The sequence below is a fragment of the Ochotona curzoniae genome, unplaced genomic scaffold, assembly GCF_017591425.1.
Source record: "Ochotona curzoniae isolate NIBS_2020 unplaced genomic scaffold, NIBS_Ocur_1.0 scaffold_3223, whole genome shotgun sequence".
NCBI lineage: Eukaryota > Metazoa > Chordata > Mammalia > Lagomorpha > Ochotonidae > Ochotona > Ochotona curzoniae.
The window spans coordinates 1,776,954-1,799,621 of record NW_024467108.1 but is presented as its reverse complement, the minus strand read 5'-3'; the positions used below and the strand labels follow the sequence as shown (position 1 = coordinate 1,799,621).

The window sequence follows — 22,668 nt, the reverse complement described above, 5'->3', positions numbered from 1 at the left end:
TTCATCATTTGGCTGTAGCAGTACCTCATTCTGCTTGCTTCTGCTTGTGACCCTTGGACTCTAGACAACCTGAGACCATTGTTCACTGATAATGCTCCAAATTTATAGTTCTCTGTCTTTGCTCACATCTCTTTGTTCTGATAAAGCTGCATCTCCTGTCTACCCAGATTCTGACCAGTTCTTAATATCTGCTGCTTTTGTACTGAATGTATTTATGAAGATACAATGATCACCAAATGTGTTAAATCCTAAATATTTTCATGCATATTGCTAGATTAGAAACTATACAGATAGGAATCTCATTTTTCTTAAAGATTTATTTATTTGAAAGGAAAAATTGTAGAGAGAGGGATGCTTTCACATAAACATACACACACAAACCGCACTACAACACAACACAACACAACGCAATCACAGATTTCATTTGCTGATTTACTCCCCAGCTAATCATAACAGAAGGGGTTGGGCTGGGCTAAAACCAGTAATCTGGAACTACACTTGACATTTGGGTAGCAAGCACCCAAGTACTTGAGTATCTTCTGTCATTTTTTTCCAGGTGCATTAGCAGAAAGCTAGATTAGAAGTGGAGTAGCTTGGGGCCTGATGTCGTAGTCTAGTGGTTAAAGTCCTTGCCTTGAATGTGCTGGGATCACATATGGGCACTAGTTCATGTTTTGGCGGCCCTGTTTCCCATCCAGCTCCCTGCTTGTGGCCTGGGAAAGCAGTCGAAGGACAGCCCAAAACCTTGGGACCCTGCACTTATGTGAGAGACCCAGAAGAAGCTCCTGGCTCCTGCCTTTGGATCAGTGTAGCTCCAGCTGTTGTGGTCACTTGGGGAGTGAATCAGTACAGAGGGCTTCCTCTCTATCTCTCCTCCTCTCTGTATATCTGACTTTCCAATAAAAATAAAAAATAAAAAAATAAAAAAATAAGAAAGTGGAGCAGCTGGGTCTGATTTGGTAGCCTAGTGGGTAAAGTACTCACCTTCCATGCACCAGGATCCCATGTGAGCGCTGACTCATATCCTGGCTGCTCCACTTCCCTTCCAGCTCTCTGCGTGTGGCCTGGGAGCGCAATTGAGGATGGCCCAAAGCCTTGAGACTGTACTGTGTGTGGGAGATCCAGAAAAAGCTCCTGGCTCCTACCTTTGGTTTGGCTTATCTCTGGCCATTGTGACCACTTGGAGAGTGAACTAGTGGATGAAAGATCTTTGTCTCTGTCTCTCCTTCTCTTTGTAAATCTGACTTTCCAATAGAAATAAGTAAATGTTAAAAAAAAAAAAAGTGGAGCAGCTGTGTCTTGAATTATTGTCCCTATGGGATGCTGTTATCTTAGGCTTCAGCTTTGCCTTCTGTGCCACAATGTGTTCCAGAAGATCTTGTTCTTGATCAACGTTTGTTTTCTAGTGCCTGACACAGAGTAGGAGAAAATATGTGCTGAATGACAGGGTGAGTGCTTTAAAGAAGGGGAAATTTGAGTTCATAGCAGTGAAGTGATTTTCTCAAACTGATTTATGATAGGATGAAAATCAGTCTTCCACCTTCAAACTTAAGGCTTTCTTTAAAAAAAGAAAAAGGTGAATTTATTTGAAATGCAGAGAAAGAAAGAAAGAGGGGGAAGGGAGAGGAGAGAGAAACAGAGGGAGAGCGGAGCCAGAGGAGAGAGAGAATGTATCTCCTATCTACCGAGGGCTGGCTCAGGAACTCCATCTGAATTTTCCACACGGGTAACAGAGACTGAAATACTTGGAGTATTTTCTGTTGCTTTCCCGGATGTGTTAACAGGGAGCTGGATTGCAAGCAGAGTAGCTGGAATATGAAATAGTACTCTGATATGGATGTGATGTTGTAGCTACAAGCTTAACCTGCTGTATTATAACCTGGCTCCAAACTCAATGCTTTTATAAATACTTTCTCTGTTTTAAATCTAGTATTCTAAATATACAGGAATTTATCAAGCTATAGTAACTTTTTCCATAGTCAGCTCATAGCAAATCAAGTTTTTCTTAAAAAGCATAAAATCTGTGAAACATAACGTAGAGGCCAGAGTGTTTCTTTTCCTTATTTTTAGCTAAACATAAAGTATAGGTGCCAAGTGTCTTTTACATTGCCTTTACCTTCATAAGAAGGCTGTGCAGTGAGTGATGGTGTTAGTAAGCAAATGAAATGCAAATATTGATGGAAGATACAACCCACAGATTGCTATTGTTTGTTCATTAGAAGACAGTAATAGGACCCGGCGTGGTAGCCTAGTAGCTGAAGTCCTTGTCTTGCATGCGCCAGGGTCCCATTTGGACAACAGTTCATGTCCAGCAGCCCTGCTTCCTATCCAGCTCCCTGCTTGTGGCCTGGGAAAGCAGTTGAGGATGGTCCAAAGCTTTGGGACCCTGCACCCTTGTGGAAGACCTAGAAGAGACTCCTGGCTCCTGGCTTCTCATTAGCTCAGCTCCAGCTGTTGCAGCCACTTGGGGAGTGAATCAATGGATGGAAGATCTTCCTCTCTGTCTCTCCTCTATATCTGATTTTCCAATAAAAATAAATACATCTTAAAAAAAAAGGAAGACAGTAATAGAGGTCGTATTTGTACTATAATTTTATTCATCCCTTAATTTTTGTGTATGTTTTTTAGTATAATGTTAGTGTATGAATCTAATTTAATTTATAATCAGGTATATGCTCAGTTATTGTTTTACAGGTAGATTTTATCATTACAAAGATTGGAGGCTGTACAGTTAAGTTGTGTATCTCTTATATGGAACTGCTGGTTGTAAAAAAACTCTAGGCATTGGTCTCCTCTGATTCTGTGTAGCATTGTGGGTCATTTTGCTTAGACATGTAGGTTCTGATCTGACTATGGCTTCATATGCAGGTTCAGGAGGAATGAGAGACTCAGGATTTAGGACCATGTCTTTCGCTTATAGATGCTCCTGGAATTGGAATGTAATCTATGAGTCATTTGTAGACTGTTTCTGTATTAAGCTCTGTTTGCCAAATTCTGTAGCCTCTCAGTGACAGCCTTAGGGATCTTCTCCACTTCTCTTTTGGAATGAGAAAACAGAGTAGGATTTTGGTCTTTTAGGTACTTGAACCTTAGGGATAAATGGCCTTCGTGTCTCAACTGGACTGTTGAATGAAGTCTTCATGTTGGGACTCGGGTGTGCTGGGATACAGAGACTGCACAGGATGCAGATCATCATAACCATTCAGACTGCACCGACTCTGGGTAGAAAACACTATCGCGACAAAGCCTACTGGATGGTGCATCTGCCTAGGTAACAGGGACACATAGAGCTGAACACAGACAATCAAACTGCCTAAAGGTTTTGCCTGACATGCTTCAGGACAATATCTTGCCCCTCCTCATCTTAGTCATATAGGGATTCCCACTCAAGTGTAGTGGCTCCCTTAGAGACCCCCTGCTTCACTTACAGCAGCGTTTAGAGCCCTGGCTCTTCTCAGTAAACAACTTTGCGCCCTCCTCCCAAGACATGTTTGCTATTCCAAGTGACACCAAGCATAGACAGACCTATAGATTCTAGGGATATTGTTAAATATCCTGTGGGCACAGGACAGTCCCCAGGAGTGATCTCATGCAAGTCTTACTGGTGCAGAGGTGAGAAACCTTGATGTGACTCCTGCCTGTCTCCACTGTGGTGTTGAGTGTCAACAGGAGAGTTCCTCCATGCCAAGAATCTATGCCTAGGCTTGTTTCAAGGCATCCTCCTAGTAGACAAAAGGCTCTTGAAGTACCGCGGGCCTGAGGCCTTTCTAGCAGTGAAAAAGATGGCCTTGTTTCCACTCTACACATCAAGCAGAAAGGCTCTATTGTGCTGGATGAGGCTGAGCAACTTTGGCAACAGTGGAAAAAAGAGTATGTTGTTCTCTGTACCTTACAGGCTAGCACTTGTCTGTCTGCCTCATGTGTGTGTCATTCTCCTAGACCCTCATTACATGACACTGCGCACCAGAGTAAATGACCACATTTGTAACATGTTTTAATATATATTCATTTTCAGGAATGATGGTTAGTGCATTTTACTTTCCTCAACACTTCTTTAACCTGAGCTCCGTCATCCTTTTTTCTCCAAGCCTAGAATTTGAATGTTTGTCTTAATTTCTCTTTTCCTTCCAATATGTTCTAGTGTGGGAATTAGAGATTTAACTAACTAGCAATTAAATAGGCTCTCTCCTAACCCTTTAATGTCTTGTTTTCCAAGATGTCTCTTGTCTCTGAGCATGTTAGACTTGCCTCAATCCTTGTCCCTGCCCTGGATGCCTTTCCATTCTCACCTCCCTGCCTCTGCCAACAATATTGTCTACCTCTAAAACCACTCAGCTTCACAGCTTTCCTCCTAGACTCTAGCATCTGATTGTTGGAGACTGGAGCATTTTTTCCCTTCAACTTTGCTTCATTCAAGATGTATTGTCATGTGCTGTGTACATTATGTGCTAGTCTCTATTTTGGGGAGAAGAAAAATGAGAGGAATGACCCCAGTTTTCCAACTTTATCTTATGTGAGAATGGCAGAAGCAACCTAAGATGTGAACTATGCCTACCAGAGAAGCCTGGTTTCTGACAAACATTTTGAAAGTTGTCCGTTAACATGGACTACGTATGTTTCAAAGAAGATTTTGTTGTTTGGAGACTCACTCTCCGTTTAGAGCTGTCATTTTTGGGGTAAATTCTGGTTGATGCCACTTATTTATGCAACTCTTATTTTAGAAACAGGAGATGGACACCGATGAATAAAATGCAACTAGTACCTAATTAGAAAGCATTCTCACAAAAGGCAGTTTTTTGTAGAAGTTTTTGGATCTTAAGAGAAAAGGGTGATGAACCTCATACGCCTCGCATTGTGCTTCAAAACTTTTCTGGCTTCTTGTTGCTCATAGCAGTGATTAAAGCTTGAGGAATGTAAGAATTCCTTTTAAGGGAAATAATTTATCTTAGATCTGCAGTGCTGACAAATTATTTTTATAAGTTATTTAAGTATGCACAATAAAGTTGAAATTTAAGTTGCTATATAAAATTTGTGTACAAATACATGCAAAAACAAAAAAAAAATTTTTTTAAAGATTTATGTATTTTCACTGCTGGTTCATTCCCCAAATGGCTGCAGTGGCTGGAGTTGAGCTGATCTGTGGCCAGAAGCCAGGAGCTTCTTCAGGGTCTGTCACACGGGTACAGGGTCTCAAGGCTTTGGGCTGTCCTGGAGTACTTTCCAAGGTCTCAAGCAGGGAGTTGGATGAGAAGTGGAGCAGCTGGGACTTGAACCAGCGCCCATATGGGATACTGTGCTTGGAGGTAGGGGATTATCCAACAGAGCCATTGTGTCAGCTCCCTAAGCAAAAGCAAATTTATTCTTTAAGTAGAAATCAACTTAAAATCCAATAAAATACCTTTTTGTTGAAACTTGGTTACTCTCAGGCTGTTTTGGTTTAGCATATCAGTATTACTGAATACCATCAGATGACTCATTCCTCATTATTTTTGTGTATTTAAGCTACTCTGAAATTCTGATTTGTCTAATATGTTATGATTTCATTTGACCATCATCTGTCTGAAACATATTCCTTCAGTCTTAAGTTCACATCAATTCCTTTATAATAGACTTTCAGGAAAGTATAGAGATAAATTTACTTTCTGTATGTCTGATCACATAAAATATTAAAATCATTTTAGGGTTTGGCATGGTAGCCTAGTAGTTAAGGTCCTTGCCTTGAATGCCAGGATCCCATATGGGCACTGGATCTGATCCCGGCAGCTTATGGCCTGTGAAAGCAATAGAAGACAACTCAGGTCCTTGGGACCGTACATCTCCCCGTGGGAGTCACAGAAGAAGCTCCTGGCTGCTGGCTTCAGGTTAGCTCAGCTCTCGCCATTGCAGTCACTTGGGGAGTGAACCAGCAGATTGAAGATCTTGTCTGTGTTTCTCCTTCTCTCTGTAAATCTGTCTTTCCAATAAAAATAAATAAATTGGGGGGGGAATAAATCTTAAAAGATTTGGATTCTCTTTCACATGATGGTTCTATTAGTGAATTAATCTATATGAGTTGCTTGAAACAGTACTTTCATCTAATAACTACTATGTAAGTGATGGCTTATATTAATATTATTGTTGTTATTATTAATATTATAGTTGAGGATCCTTTCAATCCAGGCACCAGTACAGTGGAAGAGTGTGCCTTTCCTTTCAGGTTAAGCACAGTTCCTGAAATTCAGTTTATTCAGCCTTGATCTGAGTTGTCTGTTAATCCCTGAACTGAGTGCTGTTGGCAGGAGCAAGGAATGCACTGACTGGTTTGGTTTTGGTTGTGTTCTCTAACCTTGAAAGTGCTTTTAACTTTGCCTGAAGCACCTTAGCTGCAAAACAGGGGGAAGTGGTATCTCTAATACATATTCGGAGTAATTGTTGCCACCAAAAGAGGAAGTGGAGTTTAGTGCCAAAATTACCCATGCCCAGTATGGTGCTATCAGATAGGCTGTATTAGCTGATCATGTGATACGTTACTATCTTTGCAGATGCACCAGTTGCAATAATTCTTAGAAGTTTGTATCTTTAGTAACATTTGTTTTGAAACTTTGAATTGCAATTATGAGAATGTATTTTATATAAAGACATCCATTTTGATCTCTGAAACTTTTTGTATTACAATAAATTCAAAAGAAATTATTTGTATGCAGTACATTACATCCTAAAAATTCTAGCAAATATTTTCTATAATAACTGTTTTGCAACACAATTATCAACACAAATGCAATGTGGATACTGAACTTGATGATTTGGTTTTCTGAATATTTTCTTACTTTTGGCTTATCTTCAGAATAAAAATATAAATATGAGACATTGTTTTAGTACATTGGTTTGACTGTGGTATCTGATAGAACTTTCTACAATAATGGAAACATTTTATAATTTGTGTTCTCTGTTGTGGGAACCACTAACTACATTAAGCTGTTGAGCATTTGAATTATAGTTAATGCTATTAAGGAACTGGATTTTTAAAATTTAATTCACTCTTAATAAATTTATATTTAAATACTACTTGTGGCTACTGGCTAACTGCTGTTTAAACAGTACAACTCTAAATACCAATTCTAAATGAAAGAATGGCTGCCAAATGCCCAACATATTGTATACCAAGTACACACACACACACACACACACACACACACACAAACAGAAGACGAGAGGTATACATTCTGATCTTCAAGGGACTAGACTGGCTTAATATGCCGGAGTAACCCAGGCTGGCTCATTCTAGAACAGTGCTGGAGCTGTTTTAGCCAAATCTTGGCCTCAACAGGCTTCTGCTGCTGCCTTCCATTATTCTATTCTCTATGCACATTGAATTTTACACCTTTGTACTTGTCTTCATTCAATACAAAATGCTTTCTTGCTGTACACTGATGAAATCTTTTAGATGAGGTTCTCCTAAAATTTGCTACAATTTATCACCTTCTTTGAGGCTGTTCCTGAACTCTAGGCAGTTAGTCCCTTTCTTTTTTATGCTGTATGTATATTTCCTTTTTAAAAGATTTTTTAATTTTTATTGGAAAGGCAGATGTACATAGAGGAGGAGATAGGGAGGAAGATCTTCCATCTGATGATTCACTCCCCAAGTGACTGCAATGGCCGGGGCTGAGCTGATCTGAAGCCAGGTGCCAGGAACTTCTTCAGGGTCTGTCACACGGGTACAGGGTCCCAAGGCTTTGGGCAGTCCTTAACTACTTTCCCAGGCCATAAGCAGGAAACTGCTGGATTAGAACCGAAGCCTATATTGGATCCCAGCATGTTCAAGGCGAGGACTTTAGGTGCTAGGCTATAGTACTGGGTCTTGTATGTATATTTCTTTATTAGAGTCCGTGCTTCACAGATGTTATTTAGGTTTTAATCTCTTGCAATGGATAAGGAACTAATTTCCTGTAGCTTGGCACAAAGTGAGCCTTTTATGAGTGCTTAGTTGGATAGCTGGGTGATAAGACAATGATTTCTAACCCTGGTAACTTTAAAAATAAACAAAATTTTGAATAAACTTCATTGAGGCATAGTTTATGTACAAGAAGATGCACCTTTTAAATGCATCTTTTAAATGTACAGTTTGATGAATTTTGACAGATGTTGCCATTCGTGTAACCACTATTGCAGTCAAGGTATAGCATATTTTCATCACCCCAACACATTTCTTTGTGCTTCTTCCCGGTCAATCTGGTCAATCTGGTCAACTGTTGATCTGCTTTCTGTTGTTCTAGATTTACCTTGTTTAGGCCTTTATATAAATAAATTCATATAATATATGCTCCTTTCATTCTCAGTATTTTGTTGGGCATTCGGATGTCAAATACACAAATATATGTGGTAAACATTAAGATCAATATAATTATAACATAAGTGCAAGCAGTGCTTAACATTCTAGAGTCATGACTTTGTTTCTATGCTTGTTTCTTTCCACAGTATACAACTGGACCGTGGATGAGGTGGTACAATGGTTGATCACTTATGTGGAGCTGCCTCAGTATGAGGAGACTTTCCGCAAGCTGCAGCTCAGTGGCCATGCCATGCCCAGGTCAGGAATGGACTTGGTTTTTCTTACTTGAGGGTTCAAGGAAGGGCTGGGGTGGACCTGCCTTCCAGTTCCCTGGTGAGTAAATGAGATTATGACCTCTTGATGATAAAATCTATAGATATCTCTTCATCTTGCATCTATTATGTGCTTGCTGCAAAACGTGATGGACACTTTACATCCATTGTCTTATTTAATAATCTGACCAATCCTTGTAATACTATGAATAGTTACCAGTTATCCAGTGCTTAATATATACCAGGCATTCTGTTCAGCACTTTAAATACAGTTTCTCATTTAATTGTTACATCAGTCCTGTAAGGAGGGTATTATTATATTTAATCTTTCCCTGCAAGGGTTTTCTATCCAGTAAGTACTGTGTATGTACAGTCTGCCATGTTATTATGTAGTGCATCTGCTTTTGAGCTTCGGTGAAGGGATAATAGGGCAGGTGAGCTTGCAGCCACAGAGCTCCTGGGCAGTGCTTTTCAGGCCTAGCTGAGCTGGCTGTTCTCTCCTCTGGTGTTTGTAACCTCCTCTCCATGTTGTCTTTCTACTCTGGAAGAGTGATGTTTACAGTTCTGGAAGGAAGGAGTTACCATACCAGCTTTTAGGTGAACAAACTGACTTTCAACTGCTAAATGGGCCAACTGTGATTTGAACCCACGTCTGCCTGGTTTAAGTGCCCTACTTTTTCACTGCCATCTTTCTCTTACACCATATAGTTGAAGAAAGACTTTCTGTCAGGTCAATGTAGTTTTATTTAGCTAAACTTCCCAAAGCACCTACTGAGTATGTGCCAGGCGCTCTGCTGGGCCCTGAAACAAAGAAGTGCATTGAAACTGACCCCTGTCTTGATAGTTGGCTATAAATTTCCAAGACTTAATTTTTTTCTCCTGTTACTCATGGGAATAGCAGCATTTCCTGAAGCATTGCATCGTGAGGAATGGCTGTGGCCTAGATTTAAATTGGAAGGCATAGGATGTTGGTTCTTAGGCTATGAGTTCACTTAGCCTTTCTGTGGCTTAGAGCCAAGAACAGGTCCAGCCAGGCTGGGCAAAGTAGAAAATGCCAACCTGTGGCACTTTAGTGACAGCAGGAAGAGTGGACCCTTCAGTGCATGGAGTAAACTGGGAATGGTTCTAATTCTGACACTAAGTAACATGGCATCATGGGAAGAACCTAGCAGACTTGAGTTCATATCCTGGAATTGCCACTTATTTTTGTGTAACTTTCAGCAATTTAACTCTAAATTTCAATGTTCTTATCTATAAATTAAAGCTGATAATAGAATTAAGAACTGCATTCTTAAGGTTGCTGTAAAGACTAAATGAGGTATTGTGTGCAAAATACACAGTAGTCCTTTAGGAAATGCCAGCTCCTTTACCATTTCTCTCATAGCTTTGAAGTAGAAAGCATTCCCATTTATAGGTGCCTTTGGGAAATCAGCTGTAGAAAATATAATGATGCTTGTTTTGATCAAGTTCAGCATACCTGGCAGAAGCGTAGTAAAATGGAACCATCGTACCTTCTAGGCTTGTAGGAAGCATCTGATTTGAAATAAGTTGATTCACAAAGAAACTGCGGTCTTAGGGTAGGGAGTAAGCAGCTTATGATCGCACAGGTAAGTCACTGGTAGCGTGAGGATGAGAAGCTGATCAGTGCCTTGCTGCCTCTGTAGTGGGTGGATTTGTTTGCTTTCCAGGCCAGTGAAGGTAGTAGTTACTTTTGCATGCTCAGACTAGATTATAAACCACACTTTGTAATGTCAGATATTTCCTTTTTACCTGGGAAAATGAAATAATGCATCACAAAAAAACACTAAATTCACAGCTAACATGAGTAAAGAGCATCATGACTCTGATGAGAGGTTTTTTTTACCTTTCATATCTTGTACACATCTGCTCATGTGCTCACTGTGCACCAATAGAACAGAAAAAAAAGTCCATTTTTCCTGGGTCATTTTCTTGTTTACAGGCTCTCTCTTACTAAAGTTTAAAGTTACCATTAACAGTGTGTTTAAAGTTCATAAAAATTGTAGTCATTTTATTGGGAGTAAACTATGTTGCAGTGACTCAAATACGTATTAGCAGAACTAGTTTAACTTTTGTCATCAACAGGCTTATATGTCATGACAATAGGTTAGGATTAGGATAATTCAGAAGTCTGCAGAATCACTGGGTCTTATATCATTTTGATCTGAGCTGGTCAGGAGAATGCCCTCACAAATGTTGGAAAGTGAGGACAAATATGTAGAGATGAAAAGCCTTGGAAGGAGAGTCACGGTGAGAAACTTGCAGTTACGTGTGCAACTGGTCATAGGTGGATTATCCCTAGAAGGCAGGACACTTCAGTGGTAGGTATGGAATGATAGGGTGGTTAAATTCTTGATAAATATTTGTGTCCCTCCATACTCTGTTGAGATACCTGTGTCCAAGAATGCAAAGTGGAGCAATTACCAGTGGCTAAAATTGTTTCTGCAGGAGGTGGGTAACCCTACCAGGATTCTCCCTGACTTTGCTGGCTTCCTGATTCCCTGCTCATTGCCTCAACAGGTTAGCTGTAACCAACACCACCATGACAGGGACTGTGCTAAAGATGACAGACCGGAGCCATCGACAGAAGCTGCAATTGAAAGCCCTGGATACAGTGCTCTTCGGGCCTCCTCTCTGTGAGTCCTATGTAGAGAAGGGCTAGTGTCAAACCTGTTGGCATGGCTGGCTAAGGTCCTGGGGCTCTTAGGTACTGCTGCAAGGCAGCACCTTCATTATTTCCACTGGGATCAATATATGAAACAGTATTATATTTTAGTTCAGCCATATGTAAATATGCATTTGTTAAGTAAATGAGGAAAGTATCTACTTTGTGCTAATTATTGTACTGAGTCCTGTAGAAAGACATGAATGGGGCCCGGCATAATAGCATAGTGGTTAAGGTCCTTGTCTGGAACACACTGGGATCCCATATGGGCGCCAGTTCTAATCCCGGCAGCTCCACTTCCCATCCAGCTTCCTGCTTGAAGCCTTGGAAAGCAGTCGAGGACAGTCCAAAGCCATGGGACCCTGTACCCGCATGGGAGACCTGGAAGAAGTTCCTAGCTCCTGGCTTCGGATCGGCGCAGCATCGGCCATTGTGGTCACTTGGGGAGTGAATCATTGGATGGAAGCTCTTCCTCTCTGTCTCTCCACCTCTCTGTACATCTGCCTTTCCAATAAAAATAAATAAATCTTTAAAAAAGAAAGACATGAATGAATCAGTCTATATGGATATAGGGATCAAAAGAGTGTTCCAGATCAGGACATGGTGTTTTTAAGGCCCAGAGGACCAGAAGCAGCATCTTCTAGTGGAGGTGGCATATGAGCACTGGCTTTAAGTGTGGCTTTAAGCTTTGATGCATGCATGTGGTAAAGAAGACATTCTAGATGGTAGGAAAAACTGGAACAGTATTACAAAAACTAAAATACAAAGATATGCTCTGAGACAGCAAATAATGTCTAAGGGGTTGACTGTTGTTTAGCTAATATCTGCTCTCATGATGTAGAGAACTCTTACTGTAGGAACTGCTTACTGAGTATCTTTGTATCTGAACAAGCAAGGATAAGCAAGATAAGTATCTTTGGATAAATGGGCTAAAGTGATAGAGGCATGCCCAGGCCTAAGAGAGGTGTTCTCAGGTCAGCTAAATCCTCACCTTTCATGCACCCAGATCCAATATGGATGCTGGTTTGTGTTCTGGCTGTTCCACTTCCCAACCAGCTCCCTGCTTGTGGCCTGGGAAAGTGGTAGAGGATGGCCCGGGGCCTTGGGACTCTGACCCCACATGGGAGACCTGGAAGTTGCCAGGAAGAAGTTCCTGGCTTTGGATCAGCTCAGCTCCAGCCATTGTGGCCACATGGAGAGTGAAGCAATGGATGGAAGATCTTTCAGTCTCTTCTTTGTAAATATGCCTTTCCAATAAAAATAAAATAAATGTTAAAAAAAAAGGTGGTTTCTTTAGCTAGGGCTAATTGAGAGAATTAGATAGTTCAATCTCTTCAGATCTTCATAGTGGGAATGACTGACATTGCCATCTTTTTTTTTTTTGCCTGAAAGTTGCCTTTGTTCCCAAGGGGGAACAAAAGTGATTAGATTTCTTAGAAAATCTGCCTTAACCAAAAGGCCCTTTTAGCACACAGGGAGCACCTGAGTTGGTTGTGGATGTCAGTAGCAGAGAATGAGAGAGCCAGGAGCCAGTCTGTAGAAAGTGCTGGAAGCCAGAGGTGGTACATTCCTTGTCTATACGTGTAACTTGTCAAGTGCCCAAGCTGATGAATCAATACAGGTGAATCAAGAATAGTGTGGAAGATGGTTGTCTGTACCTTTGATATCTTTTATGGGGAATAGGTTGGTTAGTATTAAATAAATGATACAGTGAAGGGCTCTATTCTTTATATAAGGCCTACTTTCCATACTAAGCAATGACTTTTTATTTGCTCTCATTTACTGAACACTTATTGTATATATTTACAAATGTCAGGGTATCTGCACTCAGGAAGTTCAGTCAGCCTAGAACCTGTATAAGGCCTGCAAAATGATTTGGTCTGGCCCTACCAAGGCAGATATGGATAAGGCAAGAAATTCAATAAATCTGTATAGCAGGCTAATTTGGGGGAAAGTTTTTATTTACTTATTTATTTGAAAGGAAGAGTAAGAGAAAGAGAAAAATTTACCATCTGCAGTTTCAGTCCCTAAGTGGCCACAGGGCTAAGAGACAAGACTTTGATCCAAGTCTTCTACATGAATGCAAGGGCCCAAGGCCTTAGACTGCCTTGTGCTGCTTTCCCAGGCACATTAGCAGGAAGCTGGATAGGAAGTGAACGGTACCCACACTGCAACTTAACCCATTAACCACCATGCCACCCCCATCAGGCTAATTTTTAACTTGATAATTTTGTATAGCCTGCAAATGATGTTATAAATATCCAGATGGCCCTTGACAGAAAAAAGGTTCTTCAACCCTGGAAATGGAACAGAGTAAATAGTCAACAAATATAGTAAGTGTTTATAGCTATTATGTAAGACTTTCAAGAGTTCACATGGGGACACTAAATAGGGAGATTTCCTTTTGGAGTTCAGGAAGCTTTATGGGGAAGATGATTCTGGAAAAATGGAAAATGTCTTATTAAATGCCCCTGATCAACTGCTTACACCCCTCATTGTGTATACCAATAAGGACACTTGCACCCGAAGATTTATAACCAATGGTAAAAACTAGGCTATTTCTGCAAAAGTTCTGGTCTGTTCCTCCCCAGCAAGGGATGCTCTCAGCAATCTGAGTCTTCCTTAGCCTTCCAGTGTGTATTGTCAGGCTGTTATGTGTTATATCAAAATGGGATTTACCATATCTGAAAGAGTGCGTTGGAAACTACAAATTAAAGCAGGCAAAGATTTTATCTGGAAAAGTCAGTTATAGGAAGCAGAGTCTTGGGCCCATGGTGTTAAATCCAGTAGATCATTTCATGTAGTGTATGTACTGCATGTGATCTAACCTAAGAATGGTCAGAGGGGAAGCTTTGTTAATAGGAGTACTACAGCTAAGAATGTACTTCACACTGAATAGATAACAGCAATAATAATAATAACTATAATGAGTGTTTCTATTTATTTTTTTAAAACATTTTATTTTTGTTAGAAAGGCAGATTTACAGAGGCGGAAAGACAGAGATAAAGATTTTTCATCCACGGATTCACTCCCTAAATAGCCACAAATGACCACAAATTCCTGGAGCTGAGTTGATCTGAAACCAGGGACCAGGTGCTTCTTCTGTGCAGGGACCCAAGGCTTTGGGCCACAACAGGGAGCTGGATGGGAAGTAGAGCAGCCAGGAGATGAACTAGACCCCATATGGGATCGTGCCACATGCAAGGTGAGGATTTAGCCACTGAGCCTTTGCTTTGAGCCCTCCATTCACTTTTTAAGTGCTTCTGCTGAAAAACTGAGGCTCAGACGGGGAAAAATGAATTTATAGAATGCTGTGATTGGAAGTTGAGCCATTGTGCTGGGCCCTGTGGTAGTCTTTTAAAAATAGAAAATATGTATTGGCAATAGTGTGGAGAAATTAGAGTCTTGTACATTGCTAGAAAAAATATAAACTGGTTCAGCTAGTGTGGAAAATATTGTAACGGTTCCTTGAAAGTTAAACTCAGATTCGATTCACTGTGTAACTCAGCAATTGTTTACATATATAATCCGCTGCATTGGAAACAGGGCCTCAGATAAAGACATATGTATGCATGTTCATAGCAACACTAGCCGAAAGAACCAAAAGATGGCAACAAATGTTCATCAATAGATGAATGGATAAATGACTTATGGTACATACATGCAATGGAATGTTAATGTGCCATAAAATGAGATGAAGTTTGGTTCATGAAAAAATATGAATAAACTTGGAAAGCAGTATGCTACAAGAAAATGGCCAGTAAATTTCGGATATTGTATGGGTCTATTGATATGAAATATCTAAAAAAGGTAGATTTGTGTAGAGAGAAAGCAGATGGATAATCAATAGGTGTTGGAAAGAAGGGAGAAATAGCTTAATGCATGATTTTTTTTTCTTCCTAATGCTAGAAATGTTTTGGAACTAGAGAGTGAGTTTAATGACTGCATACTTTGTGAATGTATGACCTTATTTCAAAAAAGTTGTAGAAAATGAAATTAGCAATACATTTTTTAGTGGAACAATTTTTGAAATTCATAAATTTTTTTAGTATTTTTCTATAAACTTTCTACAAATACTCCATACCATATGCTTCTAAATTATTCTCTTTAAAGTGGCTAATTTTGTATTAATTTTTGCCTCAGTAAATTGTTTCTTTTTTTAAAGATTTATTTTTATTATTTTTTAATTGGAAAGGCAGATATACAGAGAGGAGAGACAGAGAGGAAGATCTTCTGTCCGATGATTCACTCCCCAAGTGAGCGCAACGGTCGATGCTATGCCGATCCGAAGCCAGGAGCCTCTTCCGGGTCTCCCACGCAGGTGCAGGGTCCCAAAGCCTTGGGCCGTCCTCAACTGCTTTCCCGGGCCACAGGCAGGGAGCTGGATGGGAAGCGGGGCTGCTGGGATAGAACCGGCGCCCATATGGAATCCCGGGCGTGCAAGGCAAGGACCTTAACCACTTGCGCCACTGCGCCGGGCCCAGTAAATTGTTTTTTAAAAGATTTATTTATTTTTATCAAAAGGCATGCTTACAGAGAGAAGGGGAGATAGAAGAATCTTTCATCCTCTAGTTCACTCCCCAGATGGATACAATGGCTGGAGCTGAGCCAGCCTGAAGCCAGGAGCCAGAAGCTTCTTTCAGGTCTTCCACATGGGTGTGCACAGTCCCAAGGCCTTGAACCATCCTCTGCTGCTTTCCCAGTCCATAAGCAGGGAGCTGGATCAGAAGTAGGGTAGCTGGTGTTTGAAAGTAAAGGGTTAGGGACTGGCACAGTAGCTTAGTGGCTGAACCCTTGCCTTGTATCCACCAGGATCCCATATGTCTGCTGGTTCATGTCCCAGCTGCTCCACTTCATATATATATATATCTCCTTCTTTCTGGATAACAGTCTCCCTACCTGTCTTTTACCCTTTTGAATTGGGAGCTCCTCGAGGGCAGAAATGGCTTTGTTCATTTGTCATTAGCCTCAACTTTAAGACCCAGCATGGGGCCGGCACATTAGCCTAGTGCCTAAAGTCCTCGCCTTGCACACACCCAGGATCCCATGTGGGCACTGGTTCTAATCCCGGCTGGGCTGCCCTGCTTCCCATCCAGCTCTCTGCTTGAGGCCTGGGGAAGCAGTCGAGGACAGCCCAAAGGCTTGGGACCCTGCATCCACATGGGAGACCCAGAAGAGGCTTTGGGCTCCTGGCTTCAGATCAGCACAGCTCTGGCTATTACGGCCACTTGTAAGATAAATCAATGGATGGAAGATCTTCCTCTCCGTCTCTCTTCCTCTCTGTATGTCTGACTTTTGAATAAAATTAAGTAAATAAATATTCTGAAACAATGACCCAGCAGGGAAGAGGAGGGAAGAAGACAAATGCTAGCAGTTGTGCTTGGGGAGAGTGGGCCTTTCCAGACTACAGGAGAGAAACTGCGAGAAGAATCTGGCCCAGGTTGGTGTTGGGGAATTGCTGCATATGTAGTGTCTATGAGAACTGTTGGTTTATGACTAGAAAGGAGGAGGGCCAGTTAAACAGATATTCCCACAAAAAGGGCAACATAAATACTAAAAGGAATTCCCAGCACATATTTTGGCAGTGAGGAATGACTATCTGCACCTGACAGCATGTCATGGGCAGTTGAGAGAATGGAGAGAGTTGACAGGGAGAGAGGACTCAGGGATGCTGTAGTGATTGGAGGCCCGCCTTCTCAGTGCTAAGTGATACCTGGAAATTATTTGTATTACCCTGACTGTTAACTTGTCAACATTTCATTTATCTACATTTATTTCCCCTGCGTTAGGCCTGAGGAAGTTAATATTTGACCTTGTTTGCAGAAATTTATTTGCAGCATTTAGATTGGGAATCCTGCCATGCTCTCCCTTCCTGCCAGCTTCCCTGGCTGAGCTCTCACTCACCTAGCCAGCCACGTGAGCTCTTCCCAAACCCCAGTGGCCGCTGTGCCTTGGCTGTGCTTCCTGGATATGAGATAGATTATGAGGGCTGAGTACATGTAAGAGCTACACAATTCATGTGCTCACATCTTCTTGTTCCCAGGGTGGACGCTTACTCCTTATATGTACTTGGTTTGTACTCTACTTTCCTGCTAAAACTTCACTTCATTCTTTGTTTTTTTCTTCTTCCCACCTTTGCTAAGCACCTACTCTAGGTTAGACTTTATGCTAAGTACAGGGCTACAGAAATAAACACTGTTTTTCCTGCCCTGAGAAACTGGTGGACCACCAGATGTGACTGACATGAAAGCTCAAAAAATACACAAAACAGTTTCTCAGATAGGAAGAAATTGCCTGTGTTTCTGGGCCCAAAGAATGGGCTGGTTAGGGAATCCTGACTCAGAGGAGGAACGATCTGTGTGACTGTAATAGGCTGGGAAGGTGGTAGGAAATGAAAGATGGAAGGAGGATTATCGTGGGTTCATCATTCTTCTTCTTCTTCTTCTTTTCTTTTTTGGAAAGGCAGACATACTAAGAAGGGGGAGAGACAGAGAGGAAGATCTTCTGGCCAGTGGTTCATTCCCCAAGCAGCAACAGCTGTAGAGTCAATCCGAAGCCAGGAGCCAGGCACTTCTTCTGCACGGGTGCAGGGTCCCAAATATTTGGGCTGTCCTCGACTGCTTTCCCAGGCCATAAGCAGGGAGCTGGATGGGAAGTGGAGCTGCCTGGATTAGAACCGGCGCCCGTATGGGATCCCAGCACATGCAAGGCGAGGACTTTAGCCGCTGCACTATCATGCCAGGCTTGGGTTCATCATTCGTAAGACAAAGATAGATTCTTTCCTTTCCTTTTCTATTTTAACTTTTTTTTAATGTTTAATTCAAAGGTGAGGTCCCAGTCATTCAATATTTTTTTTTTTTTCGGTATTCGGTGTTGGGACCTGAATGAGGGTATAAAGCTGAATTTAGCACAGAATTGATCTCTTTTTAAAAGAATTTATTTATTTTATTGAAGAGTCAGATTTACAGAGGGAAGGAAAGACAAAGAGAAACCCCTTCCATTTGCCAGTTCACTTCTCAAATGGCCAGAGTTGAACTGATCCAAAACCAAAACCCAGGAATCTCTTCTAGGCCCCCTTGTTGGTACAGGGTCCTAAGGGCTTGGGCCATCCTTCAGTGCTTTCCCAGACCATGAGCAGGGAGCTGGGCAGGAAATGGAGCAGCTGTGACATGAACTGGCACCAATATAGGATGCTGGTGCTTGTAGATGGAGGATTAGCTGGTTGAGCCACAGTGCTGGTCCCACAAAATTATCTTGACAAGGTAAAAGAGATTAAATGGAGTAGCTGAGCCCAACCTGCATAACCATTTAAGAAACTTGTAAGTGTTGGAAGTAATATCATCCATATGCCCTGCATATTGGCTTTCCAAGGGGTTGTGACTACTATATAGCTTTTTGTCAAACTGTGGGCCTCAGCTTCATACAATTTCTAACAACCTATGTTTTTCCTGGAGTGTGACACCCTTCCTCAGTCTGGTAGCTTGACCTGGATGTTTTTGTTCTTCAGCTCCATGTCCTGACCAGGCACTGGAGTCCTTCCAGTATTTCTTCCTTATCCTTGAGGAAGACTGCAATCTGCTGTGTGCAGAGGGTCCCTGAGCCTGATTGAGCTCTCGCTGTTCTTTCCACAACTTCTGGGCCCACAACGTAACTCAGCAGCCCTGTTATGAATGTCCCCTCCAAGTCCACTGTGCTGTGCCCAGGACTCAGATCTGATAGACTAGGGACAATACAGACTCGATGAGTGTTCCTGTTTGGCTAAGTTCTTGAGATGTGACTTTTGCTTTATCTGTTGGTGGGCTTTGGAGACTAGACATTGCTTTAAACCCTAGTTGAAGCCTTAGGCCCATGAACTTCACTAAGTTGTTTCTAGACCTTCTCTGAAGTTAGGACTTCCCCTAAGCTTCTTACATGTAAACCAGTCTATCGATTCTACTTTTGTTTTGCTGGTATCTGGACTGAGTGACAGCCTAGAAATGTTCTCCTCAGATTGAGATTTTAAGATGAACTGAGCTTGGACCTTGTGCCTAGAGTGGCCTGGTAGTCTTAGAGGAATGGCTTCTGCTGTGTCCTTGGTCCCTTAGCCAGAACTCAGGCTCCATGGTGTTGCTCTGCTTCAGCCTCCACCCCCCATTTTTTTAAAGATTTATTTATTTTTATTTGGAAGGCTGATTTAGAGAGTCTTCCAACCACTGGCTCACTCTCCAGACAGCCACAATGGCCAGAGCTGAGCCAATCTGAAACCAACAGTTTCTTCCAGCTGTCCCACATGGGAGCAGAGTCCTAAAGGCCTGGGCCATCCTCTACTGCTTTTCTAGGCCATACTGCTTTTCTAATTCACTAGGGAGCTAGGTGAGAAGTGGAGCAGCCTGGATCCATTTGGGATTTCAGTGCTTGCAGGAGTAAGATTAGCCAGTTGGGCCATTGTGTGAGTCCCAAATCTGTTCCCATTGTAATAGCTGTTTCTTGTAGCAACTTAGCACTGCTTTCCCTGTAGAATGGAGCTGTTGCATTGGGGCACATAGGTTCATCCAAGCCAAGTGATGGCTTGGGATGTGTTGAAGATGCTCCTTTTCACCTGTTCACTCCACCTTAGGAAAGCCTGATTTAGTAAGGTTCCTATAAGGCCTTTCATCTTTTCCAAACTGGGCCTTGACCAGCAGAGAGACTGTCAGCAGAGCTTACTATAATAGCATATGGCAAGGATGTGTCTAAGAAGAAACGCTAACTCCTTGAGTAGGGAAGTTTCTTGGTCAGGGAAATTCATGGAGGAAGGAGTATTGGGTCTGCATGCCTGAGTGTGCAGTGGGCGTCCTTGCTCACCATGCTCTCCCTCTCTGGCAGTGACTCGCCACAATCACCTCAAGGACTTCATGCTGGTGGTATCTATCGTTATTGGTGTGGGCGGCTGTTGGTTTGCCTATATCCAGAACCGTTACTCCAAGGAGCACATGAAGAAGATGATGAAGGATTTGGAAGGACTGCACCGAGCTGAGCAGAGTCTACATGACCTTCAGGAAAGGTAAGGTCCTGTCCTTTTCCATCAGCCATGGTGTTGTCAACTCTCAGATGCTTGGATTGGAGGCCACGAGGCTGCCCAGGCTGAGCCATCTTTCCACAAATGTACTGGGATCCCAAGGGCCTGCTCTTCCTGTTGCCCTGGACAGTTATTCTTCCTGGGATGAAGGGTATATCCATCTTACCTACAAGCCTCAAGGGAGAAATGTGTTCCTGTCAGAGGTTGGCTGTGCATCTCCTTGGTTGGATTACTTGTTAGGGCTCATTCTATCCTTTGTTCCTCCTCTGGACTGCTTCCCTTCCATATGGACAGGAGCAATGACTGTCCTTTACTTTTCATCCTTCCTCCCAGGATTCTCTTGTGTGCCATCTGAATTTTCTAAGTACTGAGTTGCAGGTAGGATGGGGCAAGTGCTTTCCCTTCCAAACACTGAATTCCTCATTAGTAATGTGAAGAGACTGAATTAGGAGAACACTAAACTCATCTCAGAGAACTCCTCTCAGCTCTGATGGGCTGGGATTCTGTTGAAATGAAAATATGACTTAAAAATCGTGGCCAAGGATTTAGCTGTGAGAAAAGGAGAGCAGTCAGTCACTGAGCCAATCAGTCCAAGTACTCTGGCCATCTAGGAACCAAGTTTATTTTGATAATCATCTGGAATGCACAGCTCCTTGGGCATACCCAAGGAATGTACCCATAGGAAGGAGCAGTGGGCAGATGCTTAAAGCAGACTCTGATCAGCCTGGGGAGAAAGAACTAGAAGGGCAGAGAAGCAGGAGATGAGCAGATGTGGACTGTGAGCTATGTACAGTTATCTACCTAAATGTGTTGGCACTGTTAATCTCCACTACCTTTTCAAATCTGAGAACTCTAGTTTAGGGTTGAGGAAATGAAGGCTCAGAGAGGATGAGCATTTTGCCGAAGGTCATGCCGAAGGAGTGAGCTAAGAATTTCAGCACTCGCAGAACACTGTTTTTACTGAAGCTGGGGCCTTGCCAGACTTATATACTGGGGCTGGCTTCTCGGAGTGAGAAGGATTTGATCTCTAAGCTGATTCCTAGCTACTCTGTTGGGCCCCTTGTTCCTGGGCCTTTTGCCAACTAGGGGCTAACTGCTGCTGTCCGAGCAGTCCCCATTCTTCATTTGTCTGAAAAAATATGTACTGTTTTCATTCCAAAGGCAAAAGAATTTAGGCAGGAGACATTCCAAGTTTGGGGATAAAACCAAGCTCCCAGCCTCCCTGCTCCCCCAGGCCTTCAGAGCTAAATGAGCACTGTAGCACTTAAAGACAGACAGAGTACCGCTTATCCACCCCCGAGACAGGCTAGAACACTCACATGCGCGTTCCCTCTGACTGTTTAGGGCCCATATACCACGTTGACCTTTTCACTTTCACAGGCCTGTCCGTCAGCCACCATAGTTCTTTTTCATAGTTTTTTTTTTTTTAATGATTAAATGTAAGGCTACCTGTACATTCCAGTAGGATTTCATTGGATTTCAACATAATTCTTTGAGGCAGGTAGTAATTTTGATTCCTATTTCACTGTGAAGAAACAGGCAAAACTTGTTCATAGTCACATTAACTACTTAGAGTCATGATTTAGAATCAGGCTGCCTAATGTTCTTATTTGTAACATGAATCGGTTGTGTCTTGGGAATTAGGCAGTGCTTAGTTATATTTGCTCATTTCTGTACCAACAGTGTTAATTGATCTCCATTTCTTCTAGACGCTACTGGGACTGTGAAAGTAGGGCAAGCTTGATTCTACTTCAAGTTCTTATGGTGCAAGGGCAGAAATATAGTACTGGCTTTTCTGGAGACTTCTTTCTAAGAGGACAATATTTAAGTAAGGATTGAATCTATAATGGTACAATTCTACGTAGCTGATCATGGATAAGTGCAGTTAAGGATACTCAACAAGAGCTGTGCGAAGGTTTTGTTTTAAGGCTGTGCATGTAGCGCCACCTTGTGTTTATCCTGAGATGTTCAACTCCCTTTTTCTCCAGAAGCAAAGTATAAAAAGAATGCAGTTTGTCAAGCAGGAAGTTTTCCATTTCCCTCCCTGCTTGTCTCACCACATCTTTTGAGGCTTAGCCACTGATGGCTCTGGAATTGGAGGTTTTTTGTTGTTGTTGCTTGTTTGTTTGTTGTTGTTGAGTTCTGTTTCATTCCATTTTGCTTCATTTACTTAATCAACTCAGTGGTCAAAACTTTTCTCTGTGGGCCGTTCCTCTTGTATAATCTAGCCTTTCTTTTCTGTACTTCATCTTAACCATGAGTCTCTTTTCTTCTTCATCGTTCTTTCTACCTCTTTGTTCCCTGGCAACCTGCTTGTGACTGTTAGGGTAGAAGGACCTGACAATAGCTAAGTCCTTTATTTTTTCC

At 42.0% G+C, this 22,668-nt stretch overlaps 1 protein-coding gene across 6 annotated transcripts in view; it reads left to right on the top strand.

The window, feature by feature from the left end:
• STIM1 (stromal interaction molecule 1) overlaps window positions 1-22,668 on the top strand; it is a 205,255-nt gene that overhangs the window by 162,280 nt on the left and 20,307 nt on the right. For 5 of the 6 annotated variants that reach the window (XM_040964422.1, XM_040964425.1, XM_040964423.1 and 2 more), the window contains exons 4-6: window positions 8,455-8,566; window positions 11,119-11,234; window positions 20,109-20,286. In XM_040964422.1, the coding sequence (XP_040820356.1) occupies window positions 8,455-8,566; window positions 11,119-11,234; window positions 20,109-20,286 (406 nt within the window). The remainder of the gene's footprint in view (window positions 1-8,454; window positions 8,567-11,118; window positions 11,235-20,108; window positions 20,287-22,668) is intronic. The other variant, XM_040964426.1, reaches the window with a different exon arrangement.